We start from the raw sequence: 18649 nt of genomic DNA, 5'->3' as shown, positions 1-18649 counted from the left end.
GGAGTGGAGCAAAAACGTGAACCTTCTGAGGGTCCCCATGGACTGGGTTGGGAAACACTGATCTAGAGAACCTGGCCTTACCATAGTCTTGGCTGAAAACCAGAAAATATCACTTGATGACTACATAATTAAAACTTGAGGATTTTTAACACATATTATAGGTCATAATATATTGCATCATATTATTCAGTTATTATAAAATTTCTTATATTTATCGCATAGCTCAAGTCAAGTCCAGGGGACTTTATTACCTTTCCATCCATGTGCAGTTATAGAGCAGCATGAAAAAAGTGTTTCCTCACCACCATGGTGCAAAATGCCACCTCATTGAAGGGAGGGTTTTCACAATACTTAAAGTGCAAAACATGAGACAATGCAAAAACACTTCAGTTAAGTACACTTTGTTTCTGCAGTAGTTGTAATATTCTGGCCATCCAGCACAGGAGCCTGGATCCCCTCCCTAGCTGCCCTAAACATACAGCATGGAGCATCCTGTCTTTTGGAGAGCACACACAGACACACAGGCACACAGACACATAGACACAAAGCCACACAGACACATAGACACACAGGCACACAGACACACAGGCACACAGACACACAGACACACAGACACATAGGCATACAGACACACAGGCACACAGACACACAGACACATAGACACACAGGCACACAGACACATAGGCACACAGACACACAGGCACATAGGCACACAGACACATAGACACATAGACACATAGGCACACAGACACATAGGCACACAGACACACAGGCACATAGGCACACAGACACATAGACACATAGGCACACAGACACATAGGCACACAGACACATAGACACACAGGCACACAGACACATAGACACACAGACACACAAGCACAAACACTATGGGCCATTTAGAAATGCCTGTTTGACTAACTGCTTGGAAACACTCACAGCAGGGGAAGGGCATGCGAGATGCAGAGTGAGACAGGATTAAATTCCCCAAAAGTGAATACACCTACAAGCCAGTCTGCCCTTCTACCTGCTCATGCATTTTCTGAAGAGTCAGTCACAGAATCACACATAATACATTTTAATCTCCTGACTTGTGCCTGAGGGCATCGCAGTGGTGCAGTGTTTTGCACTGTTGCCTCATACCTCTGGGACCACGGCTCAAGTCTCCACCTTGGCTCCATATGTGTGGAGTTTGCATGTTCTCCCTGTATCATCATAGGGTTTCCTCTGAGTAGTCCGCTTTCCTCCCACAGTCCAAAAACATGCTGAGGTTAACTATAGTTACCAAATTGTCCATAGGTGTGCTTGTATGAGTGAATGGTGTGTGAGTGTGCATTGTGATGGGTTGGCAGCCCGTCCTGGGTTGTTCCCTTCCTTGTGCCCATAGCTTCTGAGATAGACTCCGGTCCCCCTATGACCCTGAATAGAATCAGAATCAGAATCGAGTTTATTGCCAAGTACGTTCACACATACAAGGAATTTGCTTTGGTGGTTGGTGCCAGACTTGAGATGAGGTGGTTAATATATAAATATATACACATAAAGTATGTACAGGTACTAATATAAATAGTCAGTGTATGTGGAATATGATACAGCAGTGGAAATATATACATATTTAGGAGAGTGCATTCTTGAGCTAGGATGGGGAAATAGTAATTGAGTGAGTGTTCCTGGCCTTATTGATGAGGCGGGCCATGTTGGGGAAGAAACTGTTCCTATGGCGTGATGTTTTGGTCCCAATGGACCGCAACCTTCTGCCAGAGGGGAGAGTCCAAAGGAGTTTGTGACCAGGGTGAGAGGAGTCAGCCATAATCCTTCCAGCTCTTTTCAGAGACCTGGACTCGTACAGGTCCTGTAAAGATGGAAGGTTGCAGCCGATCGTCTTCCCAGCAGAGTGGATGATGCGCTGTAGTCTGCTCTTGTCCTTAGCAGTGGCAGCAGGGTACCAGACGGTGATGGAGGTGGTGAGGATGGACTCAATGATGGCAGTGTAGAGGTGCACCATCATAGTCTTTGGCAGACTGAATTTCTTCAGCTGGACAAGCAGTTACAGAAAATGGATGGACTTGTGTGTACTCAAAATGAATAATAGTATAAAAAGAATACCAGAGAGAAATGTGGTTATTTGGAAATTTGTGTACTTTTATTTAATCAATTTATAAATTTTAAATGCCTCAATTATACTGTTGAAGCCTTGTACTTTCATAATAATACAGAGTCTTGGTAATGAATATTGTTTTCCCTTACCACAGACTTATAGAGAACATTTTCCAAATCAAAACACACAAAACAGAAAAAATACCAGCTAATTCCATTTATTTTATTTAAAAATAATAAAGCCTGCAGTGTAAAATATAATCCACGGCAGATTTCAACAAAAATCATTACAGGTTTCATGCTCTAAGTTTTTGACTTGTTCAGTTTTTGATGAAAAACATGATGCATGAAGAGGAAGAATGCAGAACACGCACCTTCTAATGCTTTACAAATAGGAACAGTTCCATTCATTGAAGGTTTAAAGAGCTGTTCTCAAAACGAGATACAAGTCTTCTTATTACAAGTGGTTCAGATGTCAAAAGCCAAATTATCTTTGCATATTTTCTTTGCCTTCACTCTGTGCAGGTGGTTCACCAAAGGTGTGAGCAGGAAAGATGCAGAAAGGCAGCTTCTGGCATCTGGTAATCAAGCTGGATCCTTCATGATCCGTGACAGTGAGACCACTACAGGTGAGTCTTTTCCATTCCTAGTCACTGGAGTCACTGGATATGACCAAACCATTACAATTTAATTAGTGAGACCCAATATACAGACCAGTTGTATATTATGATTCATAGGGTGGTTTATAGAAAGAGTTGGTTGTAGTATCATCAGATTCCTACAAAATTCACAATTAATTACAGGGAAGAAAAAAAAACTTTGTTTTTCTTACCTAAGGTATATGACATTTTTGTGCGTAGATCACCATGTTATCTAACTGCAAGTGTGATGATAACCTCAGCATCAAATATATAATATAATATTAATCATATTTTATATTGTAGCTTTGAAATTTGGTTAGACACATATTTAACACTGTGTGTAAAGTAAAGGTAAAATAGTCCAGAGTGAAAGAAACATTTGTCATTTACAGACATTTGTGCGAATGTTAAAGTTCAGCTTTTACTTTTCCTATCATGGAATGAGCCTGAGTTGTGGCTTAACTACATATAAGCGACTGATAGATGCCTTCTGCCTATTACCATGCGGGCAGGAAAAGAGAATGAAAGAACTCTCTGTTCTCTGCATGACTACAGTTGGTGGGCCATGGACTTAACCTTTGGGGCCATGTGTGTCTGCTGTGTTTGGTATCTCTGCTTTTCATCATCGCATCTTAAATGTTCTGCCTCCTTCTCACACTTGTTCTCTTTCACTAGAGTAGTGCACTTGAGACATTACGTAAACATTTTTCCATTTAATATTGCATAATTTTTTGTTCTAATGACATTCCTCCTGTGCTCTAAGGCTGTTTGGTTAATTAATACATTAAGTAACTGTTGGTTTATGATCAATTAAGAGAATAATAGTATATTGTGCCTCCAAGTAAAGTGTTACTTCCTAGTGTTATATCTATATGTCAAATACCAGAGAATGCTTAACCATCAAAAGGAAGTGTCAGCTTCCACATTTAAAACGCCCACAGTGACACTTCTGATCTAACCCTCCATCTCGTCATTGCACGCTACCAAACCCACACACTCAGAAGATTAAGATTTTAATAATGTTCTTTGGCTGCTGTTTAACTAGGTGCAAACCCACAAATCTGTTATGGTTCTAGTCCCAACTTATAAGGTCATTGCAATCTGTTCACCTTGGCTTTAGAAACATTATGTGGTCATTTTATTATATTTTATGATGAAAATTTATTCAAAAATAGTCAAGAAAAAGAAAAACACTGGGTCAAAATACCAGTGATATTTAAGGTTGTTAAATGCAAAAGCCAAACTGTATTTGATGTTGTGTAAAATGTATAATTTGGAACAAATGCACGATCAATAATTCTAACATAAATCGGCTCTTTATTATGCAGGTAATACCCAGAATGTCATTATAATGTGACATTGAAATATGATATTTACAATTATCTGTGTTTGAAATTGACTGTCCTTATGATTGGTCTCTACAACTTCCCCTATAGGTAGCTACTCACTGTCGGTGAGAGACAGTTCTAGTCAATCTGGTGATACCGTGAAGCATTACAAGATCCGCTCCCTGGACAACGGCGGCTTTTATATCTCACCCAGGATCACCTTTAATAACTTACAAGAGTTGGTTAGCCACTATAAAAGTAAGTACTCCTAACTAATATATGTAAATGGTGCAACCATAGATTCATTGTCCTCCTAAGGCCCAGTTAAGTATACAAAGACATTTGTGAGTATAGTTTGAAAGATACAAAGGATAGTGTGAAAACAAACATGTATAGGAATATGGTTATTTTGTTTATAGAGCCATTTACTGAAGTGATTATATTTAAGTCCTTATAAACATCTAAAGACAAGATTAGAATTGCTACTTTCTTTTGGGATTAGAATTGCATTTGCTACATTTAATTACAGCAATTTTAAGGGCACTGTGTGGGCATTGCTTGATTTGTATTGTTATTGCCAACAGTAACATAAAGCTAATCCCATTATGTGCATGTGTCTTTGTCTTTACAGAACAGGCTGATGGGCTGTGCCACACCCTTTCGGTTCCCTGCATAAACTCCAAACCGCAGCAGCCATGGCAGAAGGATGCCTGGGAGATTCCTCGAGAGTCCTTGAAGATGGACAAGAAGCTGGGTGCAGGACAGTTTGGGGAGGTCTGGATGGGTGAGTAACCACCATAAAAAGCTTAGTATTTTATTTCTCAAACTGTTTTTCAAAGCCATGTACAGTTGTGAAAATAGGGACATGGCCTTGCCAAAGGGCACGATGGTGAAATCACTGTGCGGACTATAAGGTTTGAACTGGCAACCTCCCACTCACACACACAGAGGTCTAACCCCCAGAGACACACACTGCCACAACAATTTAAAGCTTGATTGCAACCATAAAACAAACCTAACACCACAAAACAAGGAAATCATAAAAACCTATGTTAAAATGAAAACAATAAAGGACTGTTAACATAGAAATAGAGTCCTTAAAGCCCTTGTATTGTTGTTGCTATGTATGCTACAGTACATTAAGAGTACAAAAAATAAAATTTTTGTAGCAGCTGAATCAATGTAACGAAAAACACAAAATCTTTTTTTATGAAGTGCAACCAGCATGGAGCTTTAGATAATGTATTCAGTACTCCAGTTTTTTTTTATGTAAAAGCACAGACTACCGCTGCTGCTACTAAGAATAGTATTAAATAATTCTGTAATGTTATTTAATGTTGATACAGAGAGAGTACGCGAGCGAGTGTATCTGCATTTATTACGGACAAACAGTAAACATTTATTGAGGAGAAAAAGTCCGCATTTTACACCATAGACTTTAGTGACTGAACGGCGCAAAAAGGATGATTGGTGAGGAAAAACCCGTGAACGGCAGGCGGCAAATTTCGTTTTAAAACGTGTCCGGTTGTGTGCGCATACTACAGTGATGAACTGTAAATAAGATCAATAACATAAGGCTATTTAGTTTGTTTAATAAAAGGACGAGATATAGACCTGTTCTATAGGAAAGGTAGCATTAAATGACTTCTGTTGTGAGCTTTAGAATGGCAGGGTAAACACTTTGTGGTAAATGTAGCCACATTTGATAATAGTGTTGACATCTTTCCCAGACAAGCACGACTTCATCTGTGTTCATGTGCACACATGTGCGTCTATGAAGGGGCGGGGCGGGTAATGTGGTTGGCAGTAACGTCATTGGTTGCACTTGAAGTGAGAAGTTATCCAAATCCGACAGTAAACGGCTCATTAATAGGAATATTCTCAGAGTTGTGCCTCGGCAGGTCTCGAAATATAATTCCGAGTCCATGATACGAACAACGTATCATGGAGTACAAATACGGCTGTTTCAAAGACATTAAGATCGAGACCTTCAAAAACTGGTCTTGAGTTCTACAACATTTGATATTACTATAAATTTCTATCATGAAGAAATGAAGCAGTGGTGTAGTGGTAACAAAAAATTTAAGGTGGGTAAACTATATGCACAGCAGTAAAAACAGTGGGTAACTATTCATATCCTTAACATTAGTCATCTCAAAAAAGGTGAGTAAACGCCGTTTTGTAAATTTAAAAGTCGCGTAAACGGCGTTTATGTGTATTTACCCTCCACTACACCACTGAATGAAGGATTTGCATGAATTAATCTGAATAATTGCATAAAATAATCCAAAAACTCCACAGCGTCACATAATGCATCAGTACGTGTCTCTCCGACCTAATTTCAGCTAATTGTCGTCAAATAGGCCTACTACCGTTTCTGGCAGAATTAAAACAAGACTGCTGTGTCCGCCTCCAACATTTTTCAAGCATTTTTTTTCAATTCTTCCAGAATTCATCACGTAAGTTACTCAGGGCACGGCATTGGTTCTCGTCCTCTTTTTCTTTTATGGCAGTCGGCATCCAGCTTAATGGTGCTTTACTGCCACCGCGGCTTTGGTTAGCTTACTGCTCCCAAATTAAGGGGTAACCACTGTAGGCTACTTATATGTATAATAACGTAGACCCAACTATTCGATTATTAAATTAGTTTATTAAAATAAACTATTTTAATAGTCGATTTTAATCGATTAGTTGTTGCAACCCTATATCAATCACTTTTTTGGAGAACAAGAAATTCTTGTTAACCTAATCCATACTTTAAAACTGAAAGGCTCCTGTGCCTGGCTAATTAGTTAAATTATTCTTGTGCTTTTACTGGTTTGTTTCCTTGATTAAAAGACTCATCCAGCTGTTTCACTTTAACATTAGTGACACATGCATGATGATAGGAGACTGACCAATCAGCACACAGCAAGGTCTTTTTAATTGAAAGTAGTTTACAATCCCGGTCTTAGCTCATAGTGTCCCGCCTGACATTGATTAGGTGGTTACCCTCTCTTTTACTCTTAATTTGCATATGTTCTAATGTTAAATTTTATTTTTTGTCTGGAGAACATATACACATGTCCAGATAAGTAGCTTTAAACATTTTTTTTTGACTAGCTAAGAGTTTTGCACAGTACTGTAGCTGCTTATTTCAACCACGGTACTCAAGAAAAAGGATAATCTGTTCTGACACAGACAAAAAGGCTTAACACAATGTATTACAGTCTTACTTCTATCGAGGCATTTATGTTATAGACTTGTTTAAACCTTCTGAGTGATATTGTTCATACGACGGTTGTTATCAGAGTGCTCACAATATTCTGTACTAGAGACAGTCATTGTCTAACAGCCATTGCAGTGCATTTATGAGTGAACAACAATATGAAAATCTAGTTTACACTATGTCCTTCATTTGCATAGCTGTTGATGCTATTGGCTCATGCACCTTTCCCGTACCCTGCAACTGTAGCACAAGTTCACTGTGTTCCGAGGAACACATGTGACTATAACACTTGAAGCCTTGAAACCTTAAAAAGATGTGATTATGACCACAACCTCGTTAACAGCAGTGCTTTCACTGTCAACTCCTTTTCAACTTTTTTTTTAAGCACCTGCTCAGCCTAAAAGTATGGTGGGCAATCTGTCACTTTTTTGTCACAACCAGAAATGTAAGATGTGCTTGCTTTTTAATGTTTAAGAATTTTTTTTGTAACAGATGTTAGAAATTGTTAATAAGCAGCAATATTGATATTCAGTAAAATCAATGTTCACTGTCTTATGACACCCTTATGATTAAAAGTCAAACATTTGGAATTTATATCAACAAGGTAGTCATAAAGTGGCATATTCCTGTAGTTACTAAGGATTACATTTAGAAGATGTTTATAGAATATCAATGCAGTTAAACTTTTTATTTTCAGTTTATTTAAATCATGGTAACTAATTAGAGTGGCAGTAATGATATGAGTGAATTTTACTTCAGTTGAATATATGGTTTGTGTTCATATTGTTTAAAAAAACTCAAAATGGAGGAATATCTAAAATGGTGGATCTTTGTAGTCCTCAAAGCACATCTATTACTTATGAGGAGACGAGTATATATCTTAACGTACTGTGACTTGATAAATCTGTTTGCTCAGGTTCCTTGTTCAACATCCAAATTTATAATTGTTATAGCACCACCATGTGGTTAATATGCAGTTTATTTGTGTACAACACCGATTACATTCCACACCCACCATCTTGCAAAATAACTACAGATGTAACGTGATCAAGCAATATCTATGTCAAATAATCAGGTGCAAATATGCTTAAATGCAGCTTTCCTGAGTAAATATGGTCGGTGGATCAGTTGTTTGGTTTCTTCCTTCCACACCAGCCACATACAATAAACACACCAAAGTAGCAGTGAAGACCATGAAACCAGGTAGCATGTCGGTGGAGGCCTTCCTAGCAGAGGCTAACTTGATGAAGACCCTTCAGCATGACAAACTTGTCCGGCTTCATGCTGTGGTCACCAAGGAGGAGCCCATCTACATAATCACAGAGTTCATGGAGAAAGGTAATCATTTCCTCTTCCTTTCTTCTACACTTTATTTTCGCTGAAAATCTATTAATCTTGCATTAAAAAATTGAATACCAATATAAAATCAAGAGGTTTCTTAAAATTAACAGAAAATACCAGAAAATACATGTTGCAATTTACGATAATAAATTCCATTACATCAGTTGATTTCATTTAATCAACCAAAGCCACAGATTTCTGACTTGTTAGACTGTCCCCTTAAATCTGAACCATTGTCTGTCATGGTTCTGGACGGCACGGGAACGGGAACGAGGCATGGTGCACAAAGAAAGGGCGGACGACCCACTTGCGGCTCCAGCAAACAAAACAGGGTTTTAATCAAAACAGAAAACACTACAAACACAAAACCAAAAGGACCACGAGGGGTCAAAACTAAACAGGGAGGAATAAACTAGACTAAATAACACACATGGAAAAACTAACTAGAAAAGCAAGACACTAAAGTAAAATCCAACAATGGGGAAAACCAGAGACAAGGGCATACCACAGACAACCGTAGACATCAGAGACACGAGCTTAGACAATGGTTTAGATACGAGACGCGACGCGATGAACCAGCGGGGAACAGAACAAAGGCAGAAACTAATATACTACAAGGGGTAATGACTAACACAAGGCAGGTGAGACTGATTAACAAGGACTAGGGAAACAAGACACAGGTGAAACCAATTAACTCAAAGAAACTATCAGGGAAACTAATAACCAACCAAGGAAACAGAAACTAACACTGGGGAATCTAAACAGGTAAAGACACAAGCAGAAGGCACAAGGAACAAAACCAAAAACCACACACAAAATCACCAAATACAATAACTAGACAAACTTAACTGAAACACTAGGGAGCAAAATACGAAAACAGGAGGCAGGATTCAAACATAGGACAGAAGGGTACTCAGGACAGAAGGGTACACAGACAACCACATGCTCTACACATTGAGCCACAAGACCAGACAGGTGACAGGGGAGAAACAAGGACTGACGTATGGACGGGATGACCAGCACCACCTGCTGGTCAAACGGGGAAGGGGCACGGAAGGACCACAGCGGGAGGCCGACCCTGACATTGTCTTGGTGAAATTCTACAGAACAAAATAAAGTTAAATAAAATACAACTGGGAGGGATAGAACAGATAAATGTGGAACAGTACAAAAAGACAATATGACTCCAAACTGGAATCATGGGAACACAATTCCGGGAGGCAGCAGAAATGTAACCTGGAGTCAAATATACGGGGTGAGGAGGGGAGTCACGGATAGAGCTAGTGGGTTAGAGATTAGAGTGAATTTGTGTCCTCTGGCCTAGCTGGTGTCAGACCCATTGGAAGTTGAATGAGTTATTTCAAGAACTGTTTTGCAATTGTATGAAGCATCTAGTATTTCAGCTTCATTTTCATAATAGTTTGTGCTTTAAAATAATCACATTGTGTTGGGTAATCTATGGAATTATCAGTTCAATTCACATTCTAATCACTCAGTCTAATCACTTTCTTTATCCCCAAGGGGCAATTAAAAAGACACATGGAGTAGCATAGCAACCATTCACACATCACAATAAATATATAAAAAATATATATTTCTGTGTTGTTTTCATCATGATGTTAGGTTTATATCCAGGTGATACTGGAAGGCATGGAAGGCCACAATGCAGTCCTTTAAAACTGAGATTAACATATTTGAGATTGACAGTGTTGATCTCTTTAAAAAGCCTTAAGTTATCAAGTTTTTCTCCCCAATGTGACACTACCTTGAGTGAAAATTTTCATTTTAGGCAGTTTACTGGATTTCCTGAAGAGTAACGAGGGCAACCAAGTCCCGTTCCCTAAACTCATTGACTTTTCAGCCCAGGTAAGTCTTGGGTGAAACCGCATGTGAAAAGTAACATTAACACAAAGCCATATGCTACAGTCCATCCACTTTCAGCGACTGAAATTATTTCTGATTTGTAAGAACCATGCAAAGCCACAGACAGAAGACAGAGGCACACATATCTCCATCTGTATTTAGAGGAGATGATCCAGTATTTGTGAACAGGTAACGTTTTACAATACAGCTCCTTTGCAACTTAGTAATAACTCAGTTACCACACACACAAGTACAAATCACAAACAAATATACAGTAGTTGCTACTTGAGATAAAAGATGCACCATAATTCATTAATGATGAACAAACATGAGATCAGTATTTCACCATTTTTTATTCATTATTTGTTCTTTCAGTAGTTTATAACAGGGGTCTCCAACTCCGGTCCTGGAGAGCTATAATCCAGGAGGTTTTCTATCCCACCTGACTCCTGATGAGCCACACCTGTTCCTGGTATTTACCTGACAACAGGTGTGGCTCATCAGAAGTCAGGAAGGATAGAAAACCTCCTGGATAGTAGCTCTCCAGGACCGGAATTGGACACCCCTGGTTTATAGAATTAAGGGGTCCTCTTGTAGGGAAAAAATGTAGGGGGTTGGTGGTGGGATTGGGACTCCAGCCACCGTAAAACATTTCACAGCAGCTAGGTCCAAACAGCCACAATACCCTTCTGCTCTCTGTGGGAGTAGCTCTGCTGCAGCCACCTGCAGAAAGGCTGCATGCACCATGAAGGGGATGGGGGAAAGCCTTCGGGAGTCTTATCCCTGGATGAGTCAAAGCCGTCGGAGAGCTAATAGGCTCAGGCCTGTTGGGGGTCGGGCTGGTGTGGTGCTGAGGTGTCGCCCACTGCATGGTGGCACTTGGGTCCCAGTTTGAGGCGGCCCATCCAGGTATGTTTTGTCTCAAAGGCAAGATGTCCATCTTCCTCTGCTGTGGGGGGAGCTTTGTAAGCTTTGTCAGATCTCTGTAGGTAGATACAACTACTTTTAGTCTAGTCGCTCTGATGGCTGCTATACTTGGGGAGTAGCTGTCGGCTCCTCCCGATGGTGTCTGATTTCACTCCTTTCAATGAGCGTATCAATTTCTGTGGGGAAAATGTCTTTACGCCTCCCTCAACTTGCCCTTTGTAGAACACCCTGGCCTACCAGCGACTGGAGCAGTCTGGTTTTACACCTAAGACGTCTACCATTGACCACATCCTGACATTGAGGGTTCTCATCGAGAACAAGCGCAAATATCGGGAGAGGTTTTTTACAGTCTTTGTCGATTTTCGTAAAGCATTTGACTCGGTTGATCGAGTTGCCCTGTGGGCATCCTGAGACTTTGCGGGATCCCCCGATATCATGGATATCATGGCTGGCCTGTACACTGGCATTGTGAGTGCAGAGTGGAGGGAGAACCTCCGCGTTCTTCCCAGTTGATTCTGGGGTTTGCCAGGTGTATGTTATTGCTCCTACTCTATTCAATGCATGGACTGGGTGTTGGGCAGGGTCATGGGGTCCAGCAGCTGTGGGGCGTCTTTTGGTGAAGAAATATTTACTGATCTTGACTTTATTAACGATGTTGTGATCTTTGCGTAGCCAATGGAGGCTCTGACATGTCTGAGTGTCTGGAATTGTGAGTGTCCTGGATAAAACCCAAGGTCCAGCCCATTAATCACTTCTTAGGCACAGCCATCAGTAGTGTGTCTGTCTGTGGGGAGAATGTCAACCTTGTAGAGAGATTCACTTACCTCGACATTCATGTCTCTGGTGACTATTCCTATGAAGTCAGTAGACCAGGGGTGGTCAATCTCATCTCTAAAGGGCCGCTGTGTGTGTGGGTTTTCGCTGCAGCTCCCTAATTATATTACTAATTAGAGGACTGATTAGCTAAAGAGTCCTCACACCTGGGTTTGAACAGCTGACCTAAAGGTTACCCCAAAAACCTGCATACACACTGGCCCGTTGCAGATAAGATTGGCCACCGCTTCAGTAGATGGATTGGAAGAGCATGGGGGAACTGAGTAGACTGGAAAGGGGTGTGTGGTGTTCCTGATATCTTTGCAAGAGGACAAAGGTCCAAGTCTTTAGAGTCCTGATGCTCCCTATCTTGTTGTATGACTGTGAGACATGGATGCTATCCAGTGAGCTGAGATGAAAACTGGACTCTTTTGGTACTGTGTCTCTTCGGAGAATCCTTGGGTACCGCTGGTTTGACTTTGTGTCGAATGAACGGTTGCTAGAGGAGTCCGGAGGCACATTACCTGCATGGTGAGGGAACATCCGCTACACCACTACGGCCATGTGGTGTATTTCCCTGAGGGTGATTCAGTTTGCAGGATCCTCATTGCTGAGGACCCGAGTGGCTGGACCAAGCCAAGGGGATGCAGTGGCAGATGGATGGTCATTTACGGAGGGTGGGACTGGACCGTGTATCTGCCTGGGGGGGTCGCCAACCGGGATCCCGAGGAGTTTCGCTGTGTGGTGGGTACGGCAATGCGCTGCATCAGCACATGCTCCCCAACCTGACCTGACCTGACCTGATAGAATTAACAGATATTTTAAATATAATAACTGCATGAAATAAAAGATCCATTATGATTTATTAATGATGAATGAACATAATGTTAATATATAAGTACATTAATTAACAAAACTAATAGATAAGTAGTGGTAAGTTCCCATATCTCTTTTTTTTCTAGAGCAAACCTTCTTATTGGTTAGAATCATATCTACCAATATCTAGTAGGTGGATAATGATTATTTACACCATAAGGCAATGTATCTGTTAACACTGTGCTCAATGAGGTGCTGCTAAGTACATAATCAACAATTTGCATGTAACTAAGTCTATATTTGATTAATTGATACATTAACTGTTGGTTCACGGTTAAGAGCATTAAAGTATTATTTGTGCCCCTTCAAGTAAAGTGTTACCTGTGAACGCAACAACCATGAACCATAGCATTACATCATTGTACATGGTTACACAATAGTTGCTTTTTAAACAAGGTGGGACTGTAATCTAAATAAGCATCTTTATATTCATGTGTCTCTTTTATAAGGGTTCAATTGCCTATGAATATGTGTGTGTTTCTGTTATAGCTAGTTAGTCCTTTATTTTGAAGTTGCTTAGCTAATAAAAAGTATTACAACAAAGAAAAACGATGTTGAAGGCACAGTTAAATTCATGAGAATCATCCACCCAAAAAAAGAATTTAAAAAAGACCTGGTAAGTGAAGTGGTGTCTTTAAATTGCCCATAACATGTAATCATGTATGTGTGTATGGGCCCTGTGATTCCCTTGTGTTGATACCTGAAGTCCCTAAATGGGGGAAAAAAATCCACACACACAGAAAATATACTACTGTATGGTTCTTACCTGCAGAGGTGGAAATTTCAGGTCCAGAAAGTAAAAATCCAGACCATGATTTACTTTCAACCAACCAGTTGAGTACTTTGTGACTGTGACACTTTATGCTCAACTGGTTGGTTGAAAGTAAATCATGGTCTGGATTTTTACTTTCTAGACCTGAAATTGCCACCTCTGCCAATCTAAATAGCAGTTTACTAAGAGAATACTCCAGCCTGCACACACTGACACGGAAAACCTCGATAGAATAAATGTAGAACATTAATCTCTGGTAAAATCTTCAGATAAAATTTATTTTGTGAGAAAACAATACACAATGGTAAAAGAATATTCTGTTTGAGAATCTTTGGTGGCCCTGACAGCAATATTTTTCCTATGAAACTGAAATAAATGAGTGCTCTGTCTTATTTAAATAGACCACTGCCTGGTCAGAGTCTGTAGCTTATTTAAGTTCATTCAGCAATTAGTTTTTTATAAGTAGACCTCATGTACTGTAAAACAGAAATATTGTGAAAAATTAGTAATAACTAACTTAATCAGCACTTTCTCGTGCCATTAGGTAGTCTACAGATGGTTTTTAATCTACGGTATAGTATTTAAACATATTGTGGCTTTTGCTGTGGTTGCCCTTTCAGGTCATATTCAAGTCTTCTTCTAGGTGTGTTCTCAGTAGCGTTCCATTTACATTTTAAGCAACTATGTACATGTGTTATTTTCCATGTACTGGAAGAAAAGTTGAATTATGAGTATTTTTGTAAATTACTGTATTTTCATCTCTTTTCTCAGATCGCAGAAGGTATGGCCTACATTGAAAAGTGCAACTACATCCACAGAGATCTGCGAGCTGCCAATATCTTGGTCTCCAAATCCTTAGTGTGCAAGATTGCAGATTTTGGGCTGGCCCGCATCATAGAGGACAATGAGTACACTGCTAGAGAAGGTGATTTGAGAGTCATCGCTAGGTCTGCCGTGGAGCACTGATGTGTAGTTTGTCCCAAAATGGCCACCGTCATTGCCTTATCCATCCATCTTCTAACTGCTTATTCTTGTCAGGGTTGTGGGTCATTTTATTATGCATCATTCAAAACCTTGAGGCTTTATTTATGTTATATAAACAAATATGAAAATATACTAGATGTTTATCTAGGTTTAAATTGATTCTCATATGATGGCATCAGGCAATCTCATAATACTAATATGGAAATATTTGCAAGTAATGTGGAAATTAGTGGTAGATATATGAGATGTGTTGTGACCGATGGGCGAGCAGGGGAATTTCGGAGCGGAGAATCAGGGTCGGGAAGTCAGGATCGAGGGATTTATTCAGGGAAACCGGCAAGACCAGGTACAATACGGTAGACAACGTCAATGACCAGACTGGGGAAACAGACTACAATGCGGACTTAAATACACAAGACTGATTGGAAAGAACAAGAAACAGCTGATGACATCGGGATTTCACACGAGGTTAACGAGGGGGGCGTGTCTCACGGAAGGATCGTACGAGCAGGTCATGACAATATGCATTTTTTAAAAATTATTATTATTATTATTATTATAGTTACATTTAAGTGATGTTACATTATATTGGGATCCTTTTATGCTAAGAGTGAAACAACCTTTGAAGGCCTGTACCAACAATAACATCCACTGGCTATTTTTACTTACAGGTGCAAAGTTCCCTATTAAGTGGACTGCTCCAGAGGCAATCAACTATGGGTCCTTCACCATCAAGTCTGACGTCTGGTCTTTTGGCGTCCTTCTTACTGAGACCATCACTTACGGCCGCACACCTTACCCAGGTCAGTAGAGGGTCGACAAAGCTAACTTCATTGAAATCAGATGTAGTGTGTGCACTAAATCCTGGTTACTTATCAGAATGTTAAACCTTATTCACTGCACCTCTGGCATTTCCTTCCAAATGTATCGGTACCTGCTTTGTATGTGGAACCCAGGAATGACAAACCCAGAGGTGATCCGCTCCCTGGAGAGAGGGTACCGCATGCAGCGCACAGACAACTGTCCCAAGGAGTTGTATGACATCATGCTGGAGTGTTGGAAGAACAAGCCGGAGGACCGGCCCACCTTCGAGTACCTCCAGAGTGTTTTGGAAGATTTCTACACGGCAACGGAAAGCCAGTACCAGCAGCAGCCATGAAGCTGATGTGCACAACCAGTTGGGTTTCATATGGACATATGGACAGAACACACACACATACACTTATTCCCTTATATTTTACATGCAAAATCAAATGTGGGATGTTACAGATAAGTGACATGTCTAAGCTCTATATATTCCAAATATATAGTAAAGTGCAAAAATCTTCAAACAAAAAAGATGTTTAATACTATCGATCTGGTTAGTAACTCTATACAAAATTCTAATTCTAAAAAACACGGTTTAACAGAGTGCATGCAAATGATCAGCAACGCAGTAACAATAAGGATTCCTTCTGTTCTTCAAGAATGTACTGATATCCAGTAGGAAGAACAGTTCCCAAATCTCTTCCTCAGGGGCACCTCAGCCATTCCATGTATTTGATACTGCAAATAGTACGGTGACTTTCAAAGAGGTTTTGAAATGGCCAAGCTAACACACTTTGACAGACATCATAGCTTGTTATCACTTTACAGTATGACTTCCTTTTGCTACATATAAATGGTAGTAACTCATTAATTTTAAAAAAACATAACTTGTTTATAATTGTCTATTAATAATTTACAAAGTGTTACGACCTACCTAATAACCTCATTATAAACCATTCATAAAGCTTTTATAAGGGTAGGTTTATTGTAAAGTACCCATAGTGAGTAGTGTCATTTGGATTATTTAATTAGGAGAGTACATTCAAAATACGTCAGTGGGATATCTGGGGAGTGTAGCATACCCATTAATTTTTTTGGCTAATCAGCACTTTAGGAATTAACTGCATTTTACCTTTTTCTTTATTGTACTGGTTTTGTTCATCAGTCATTTGAGGATACACGTTTTACTTTGATTAAATCAAACCATAATCTGTGTAGTTTTACATGGTACTGTATATATTTATGTTTCTGCATTGCATATTCAGTTAGTCAAGCATCTTAAAGACTCAGATACTTCTGTACTCTCTATATCGGGGCTATTCAATTCAGGCCCTCGATTCCAAATCCAGGCCTTGTTTTCAGTTCTCCCAGGTAGTTAGTTTAATAATTACTGATTCTGATTGGTCAGAGGCTTCACACCTGGCTCACAGGTGAAGGAAGGCTGGAAAATCAGCAGGGTTCAGCCCTTGAGGACTGTGAGTTGAATAGCCCTGCTCTATATCATGTTTCTGTGATGAAATACATTGTGCGTCACAGCAGGCCAGCCCAAGTGAGTATTATTTCAAGGTGATATAGTTATTTAAGAGTTTTACAGCCTATATTAGGCTTCAAAGTCATGTCCCATTACAATAAACTATAATGTGAGCTGAGTGAGCCAGGGTCAAGCGCTGATGCCCTTATATTGCAATCTTTCTTATATTAATAAATGGAAAATAAAAGATCATGCCATTGTTCAGTTTCCAGCTGAGAAACAGGATTTTTGTGCTCTTTTTGACTTCATGTGCACTTGAGTACTGTGTGATATTGTCCGTATTTTATAATAATATAACGGTTGAAAGGTGCTTCTGATTTATTTGATGGAAATGTAACATTTTCTCTCCACAACCCTACACTGGATAAGTGGTTGGTAGATTAATAGATGTACTGTCTTCTTGTTTTTGCTTTTGAAAAAATTATATAATATATTTAAATATGATGTTTGTCTTGTTATTCCCCACTCAATATTACATACTTTAGTTCTGGATAAATTTGGAAACTATAAAATCTATATTTCTCTTTCCCTGTTTCAGTTTTAAATATTTTTTTCTGAAAAACATTACATATATTTATATAAATACATTCAGTTCAAAGTAATAAGTATGCTGTATAAGGTTTTAATATGGCAATTCAATAATAATGAGAGGTGTTTATTTTGATATAAAGTCTATATTTCTGCCTGTATATATTTTTATTCTCTGGTTTCCTTGAAATGTGTTTACCCTTATGATACTTTGTACCATGATTTGCATGTTTTAACTGAAATAAAATAACCATAACAAACATATTTTGACATATTGAAATATAGCAGGCCCCAAATTAAGTACACATATATGGAGCCGAGTTTGAATAAACAGAGGTTAGAACGGATGTTGGAATCTAAATAATAATAACAATAATAAAAATGTTACACTACCTTTGATATGCAATATGCCATTGAAAGTATATTAATGTTTAAATTTTAAACAAAGTCATTGAAATAGATGATCCACAATTCAGCCCGGACAGAGTGGTAGCCGTCTGATAACAGCTGGCAGAAGTGATATAGATACAAGTAGTAAAAATATATACAGTATTGTACAAAAGGCTATTTAACTGGGCAGAAAGTTTATATTAGCTCAGAAAAAAATACCATTTAACATTTGACAGAATGCAACACAATAACAATGCAACAGTAACACAATAAAAAAACGAATTTGCTCGATTCTCCAAAAAGTTACTGATACCTTGTTGGATGACTAGAATACTGCTTGTTTTGCAAACCAGCTCAGCCATTCCATGTATTTGTTTAATTTCACCACCAGCTCAACTAATTCATTAACTTAACTACTTAATTGATTACCCCAAAAAGGGTGGGGTAGTGGTCAAATCAAAAAATACTTGGGTGTATGAGATGGTTGCTGCAAATATTGGGGTGACTTTAGTAGAGGTTTTGAAATGGCTGACACACTTTGATAGT

The 18649-nt window shown here is 39.2% G+C and overlaps 1 protein-coding gene across 1 annotated transcript in view; it reads left to right on the top strand.

Moving 5' to 3' along the window:
• The window catches only part of hck (HCK proto-oncogene, Src family tyrosine kinase), a 29940-nt gene extending 11965 nt beyond the window's left edge, over positions 1 to 17975 (top strand). Inside the window, exons 6-13 of the mRNA XM_023841184.2 lie at positions 2620 to 2723; positions 4172 to 4321; positions 4695 to 4847; positions 8427 to 8609; positions 10402 to 10478; positions 14635 to 14788; positions 15519 to 15650; positions 15804 to 17975. Coding sequence (XP_023696952.2) covers positions 2620 to 2723; positions 4172 to 4321; positions 4695 to 4847; positions 8427 to 8609; positions 10402 to 10478; positions 14635 to 14788; positions 15519 to 15650; positions 15804 to 16006 — 1156 coding nt within the window. The 3' untranslated portion in view covers positions 16007 to 17975. The remainder of the gene's footprint in view (positions 1 to 2619; positions 2724 to 4171; positions 4322 to 4694; positions 4848 to 8426; positions 8610 to 10401; positions 10479 to 14634; positions 14789 to 15518; positions 15651 to 15803) is intronic.
• The last annotated feature ends 674 nt before the right edge of the window (positions 17976 to 18649 follow it).

This window comes from Paramormyrops kingsleyae, chromosome 6 (genome assembly GCF_048594095.1).
Source record: "Paramormyrops kingsleyae isolate MSU_618 chromosome 6, PKINGS_0.4, whole genome shotgun sequence".
Lineage (NCBI taxonomy): Eukaryota > Metazoa > Chordata > Actinopteri > Osteoglossiformes > Mormyridae > Paramormyrops > Paramormyrops kingsleyae.
This window is presented reverse-complemented; position numbering and strand designations above follow the sequence as displayed.